The 4,086-nt window shown below is 42.5% G+C and overlaps 1 protein-coding gene across 12 annotated transcripts in view; it reads left to right on the top strand.

Moving 5' to 3' along the window:
* Positions 1–4,086, top strand: part of LOC107271709 (troponin I) — a 20,549-nt gene that overhangs the window by 9,481 nt on the left and 6,982 nt on the right. For 4 of the 12 annotated variants that reach the window (XM_015748017.2, XM_015748013.2, XM_015748022.2 and 1 more), the window contains one exon: positions 1,265–1,365. The exons of 5 other annotated variants lie outside the window; for them this stretch is intronic. In XM_015748017.2, coding sequence (XP_015603503.1) covers positions 1,265–1,365 — 101 coding nt within the window. Of the gene's footprint in view, positions 1–166; positions 268–1,264; positions 1,366–4,086 lie in introns of all 12 variants that reach the window. 3 more of the 12 variants (XM_015748018.2, XM_015748015.2, XM_015748021.2) reach the window with 1 other exon arrangement.

The raw sequence follows: 4,086 nt of genomic DNA, 5'->3' as shown, positions 1-4,086 counted from the left end.
AAAAAAAAAAAAAAAAAAAAAAAAAAAAAGAGTGGAGCCTTGATGAAGATTCTGGGAGCCAATGCGACGTGGCCCGAATCCCACTGCTCTCTCAGGACCTCGTCATCCTAACGAAAGTCCGTCTTTGCGTAAACTTCTTTTTCGTGAATTCTTACTTTTTTTTTAGCCGAGCTCCAGACTATTTGTGCGGCTTACTGGCACAGATTGTACGCGCTCGAGGGCGATAAGTATGACCTCGAGAGGAAAATTAAAATGAAAGCTTTTGAGGTAACTAAAAACCGGCTGGTCAAACTTCAAACTTATTGATTTTATTCAAGCAAACACAAAGTCATCTGTGCACTGGTCGGAATGCGGAACGATGAACTTTGGCTTGTAGTAATTTCGATGGTTTCATAGTAAAAGTCATTTTAACGTGTTCCGGCGGTAGAGAGAGATTTTCGCTGAAGAGAGGGAGGCGAGGGGCGGGCTGAGCCAAGACAAGAAAAAAAAAAAGAAAATACGGGAACGACTATCGAAATTGCAATATCGCCAAAGCGACGTCATCCTCGTATCGCATTTCACTCTTATAACCATTTTTATACATAAAAATACTATGCCACTCGGAATTTACGGTTTTTTGTGAAAGTTTTTTTTCTCTCTTCTTCTTCTTTTTCTTCTTTTCACGCTGAATATTCTCTTTATTTCTTGAACTCGCACTAGCTAGACACGAGCGTAGATAACTCGTCCCGAGTATAAAGAAACGACCAAACGTCAAACGTCAAACGGAGAAACAAAGGAACTGATAAACAATTGAAACCCCATCCGCCCATTGCACGTGTAGGTTGCATCACTTGCATCACATGTCCCTTCACGAAAACAACACGAACGCCCCAAAGAGATTTCAGAGCAGGTTCTATCGAGGAGGAAGCGTCGTCGTAACTCGTCACAGTTTGCTCAACGTTTCTCTCGCTTCCTCGCGACGTCCTTAAAAATATCGAATATCGTCCAGTCAAGAGAAGCAGTGGCGAAGCAGGGGAAGCAGGGGAAGCAGGGGAAGCGGAGCGACGTTACGGCGAACTGTTGACACAGATTGAGTAGCTAGTCAATTGCGATCGGAAGAAGCGTTTGTCCTCGACTGTGTGATATTGATGTCAAAGGGAGGAAAAACGAAAAAATACAAAAAAAAGAAAAAAAGATACAAAGAGTGACTGAAATTCATCTGCGAGCGACGACGTGACGCAACCTTACATATCGTCAAACATTGAGATTGCTTCCATTCTTGTAGCCGAGTTGAAGCGGATTTGCCAAATGTATTACGACCGCGTCTACATTTGTGAGGGTCAGAAGTGGGATTTGGAGCGTGAAGTTCGGAAAAGAGACTACGAGGTACCTACAACACGGCTAAGGACTAAACCAAGCGTTCTACTTTTTTTTTCCTCTTATTCTTCTTCATCTTATTACTACTATCATTACCGTTATCGTTACTAGCATTGTCATTGCACACCTTTTCTTATGCCTCGTACTATTTATCGTTACCGATCCGACACGCTCGCTCTTATTTTCTTTTTCTCTTGCGAACGCAACGTTTTACCATTCGGCACGTGACGAACGAGAGTATGGGCCACGGGAGTATCCTTCGTTGTTTGGCCTTCGTGCGAGATGAATTTTCAAAATTTCCATTGTCCGCTATATACGATATTGTAGACTCCCGACTTTCCCGGCCCCATGCTGTCGAACGATGCCGAATCGTCCCGTTCGAGGAGAAGAGATCTCAAAGAAAGAAGCGAGCGTCACCGCTGAGCCCCCGGTTGATGAAAACTTGTTTTGCAAAATTTTTGAAAATTCCAACAACAAACAACCCACTATAATCTTGGTCAGTCCTGTCTGTGATTAGCGATTTTTCCTGACACTCTGTCTACTTTTATGAAAGCCGGGAGAATATTTTCTTCTCTTGTTCCTAGAAATCCGCGATTTTCTCGATCGCATCAAAGATCGAAATGTAAATACGATCGATCCATCGATCGAACGTCGTGTCGCGTTCACGCGATAAAGAAAGTATAAAAATTTCATCTTCATTTCTCATTGTCAGTGGCAAAATGCAACATATATGAAGTGCCGTTACTTTTTTATCTTTCTCACGCGTGCCCGTACATAATTATACTTCTACCAAAGTATCTTAAATCTTTTTCACTTTTTCTTCGACTTTTACTCCTTTTCATTATTATTTCCTCATTTCTCTCAGGTTCTACATTGACATTGGAATATTGTTATTTCTCGTTTATCTTGATTTTAACTTTTCACTCGAATCTCCACATATCTCTTGCTCTCTATCACTTTCCTAATCATAGCAGGGCGTCTTATCATTATCGGAGCTTGCTGAACTAACTCTTAATAAAGTCGCCATGGCGATCGTCACGCTGTTCGCGGGAGATTCTCGAATCACTCGTTATATTTTCACACGTCATCTCAGACTTAGGGCTGGACAAGTTTATAGGTGACGGTAAAAACAACGATGACCGGAAGTAAAAGATTAAATGGAAAAGGAAGAGAATCGTCTGTGTATCGTAAATCGTTAATTAATTGAAGGGCTCTCGAATTCTTTATTAAAAAAAAAAAAAAAAAAAAAAAAAAAAAAAAAAAAAAAAAAAAACACGCGAACCGGAAGGGAGAGGTGGAATGCGAGTGTGTACGCGGAAACGTCAATCCGCGCGAATGATGTCTCCGAGGAATAAGAAAGAAAAAAAAAGGAGAAATTAAAAAGGAAAGAGTTAAGCAATGAACGAAAAAAAAAACCAAAAAAAAAAAAACAGAATGAGAATTTCTAAATTCTTTTCGCGAAAAACATTAGAGCAATTGTTTGTGTGTGTGTGGTGCAAAATCAATGAATATGGCCCCCCGCCTTTCGATTCTCCCTCCCCCTTCTCTCTCTCTCTCTCTCTCTCTCACGCACGCTCATTCGCTATCTTCTCTCTTCCTCTCCATCTTTATATCTTAATTACTACCATTCCACTGGCTCTTAATAATATTATTCATTCTTTTGCTCTGTCATCAGTCATCGCTGTCACGCTGTCAGTAAGTGTGTTCACGAGGAGTGGAAATGCGCGTGCGCCATCGTTATCCGTGTGAAGTCGGCGACGCCATGTCGATTTTTCTTTGGCAATTCAAGCCTCCCGCCCTTTTGGACCGCTGCTCTTCTCCTAATTTTCCCTCAGTCTTTCTCACTCTCACTGACTCGTCTGCTCGCCGTTTTTCCATATAATCCATATACTGTCGAGAAGCAGAAAGACTCTCGCGAATGCTAACACGTGCATGGCCTATCACTAACGCAGACTATCTTTCTCGCCCGCGATGAGAGAGAAAAAAGATAAACAGCAAGAGCAACATTGAACCACAGAATCTATGAATATATCTATACGGGGTGTATCACGTTCACTTCCATGTAACTGGCTCGGAGCTTTCGAATAGTCAGCCGAGTACGCGAGCACGCGACAGGACACACGTAAAACGATAATGTTCATTCGCATTCGCTGAGCAGAAAGACAAAGAAACGAACCGGCCATGTGCCCTACGTTATCGGGAGTCTCACGTGAGCGCATATGTAGGTCTGTAGTCTCAAAATAATATGCGCCCGATTTTCGTCGCATTCGCATGAAACAAAGTATGGCACTTCATATTTGTGGAGAGGATTCACTTAACAGGATGGATCTCAATTGACGCGTTCAGGTATCGATTGTAATTGAAGAAGGAAAAAAACAGAAAAAAAGAGGGCGCCACCGCGGTTCTCTTTCCTATCGTCGATACCGCAAATACGTACGAGGCTTATTCTCGGCGTCACGTTGCACACGCACGCTCGTTCGTGCACCTTCTTACGAGCTCGTTTTCCTTTCTCGTTGCACATTACGAAACCGGATACTTAAGACTCTCACAAAGATGGACGCCGCAAGGAAAATCGAAATAAGTAAAAAAGGAAAAAAAAAACCGATTTGTTAAGAAATATGTCAAGTGCCATGCTGTGAAACTCTCTGTGCTCCTCCCTTTCCCATCCGGTCACCGCTGTCTTTCCGTTATTCCATTTATATGAAAGAAACGCCCCCCCCCGCCCCCCCC

The sequence above is a fragment of the Cephus cinctus genome, unplaced genomic scaffold (assembly GCF_000341935.2).
Source record: "Cephus cinctus unplaced genomic scaffold, Ccin1 Ccin1_scaffold1034, whole genome shotgun sequence".
In the NCBI taxonomy this organism is placed as follows: domain Eukaryota; kingdom Metazoa; phylum Arthropoda; class Insecta; order Hymenoptera; family Cephidae; genus Cephus; species Cephus cinctus.
The sequence above is the reverse complement of the archived record's forward strand: the minus strand, read 5'-3'. Positions and strand labels throughout refer to the sequence as shown.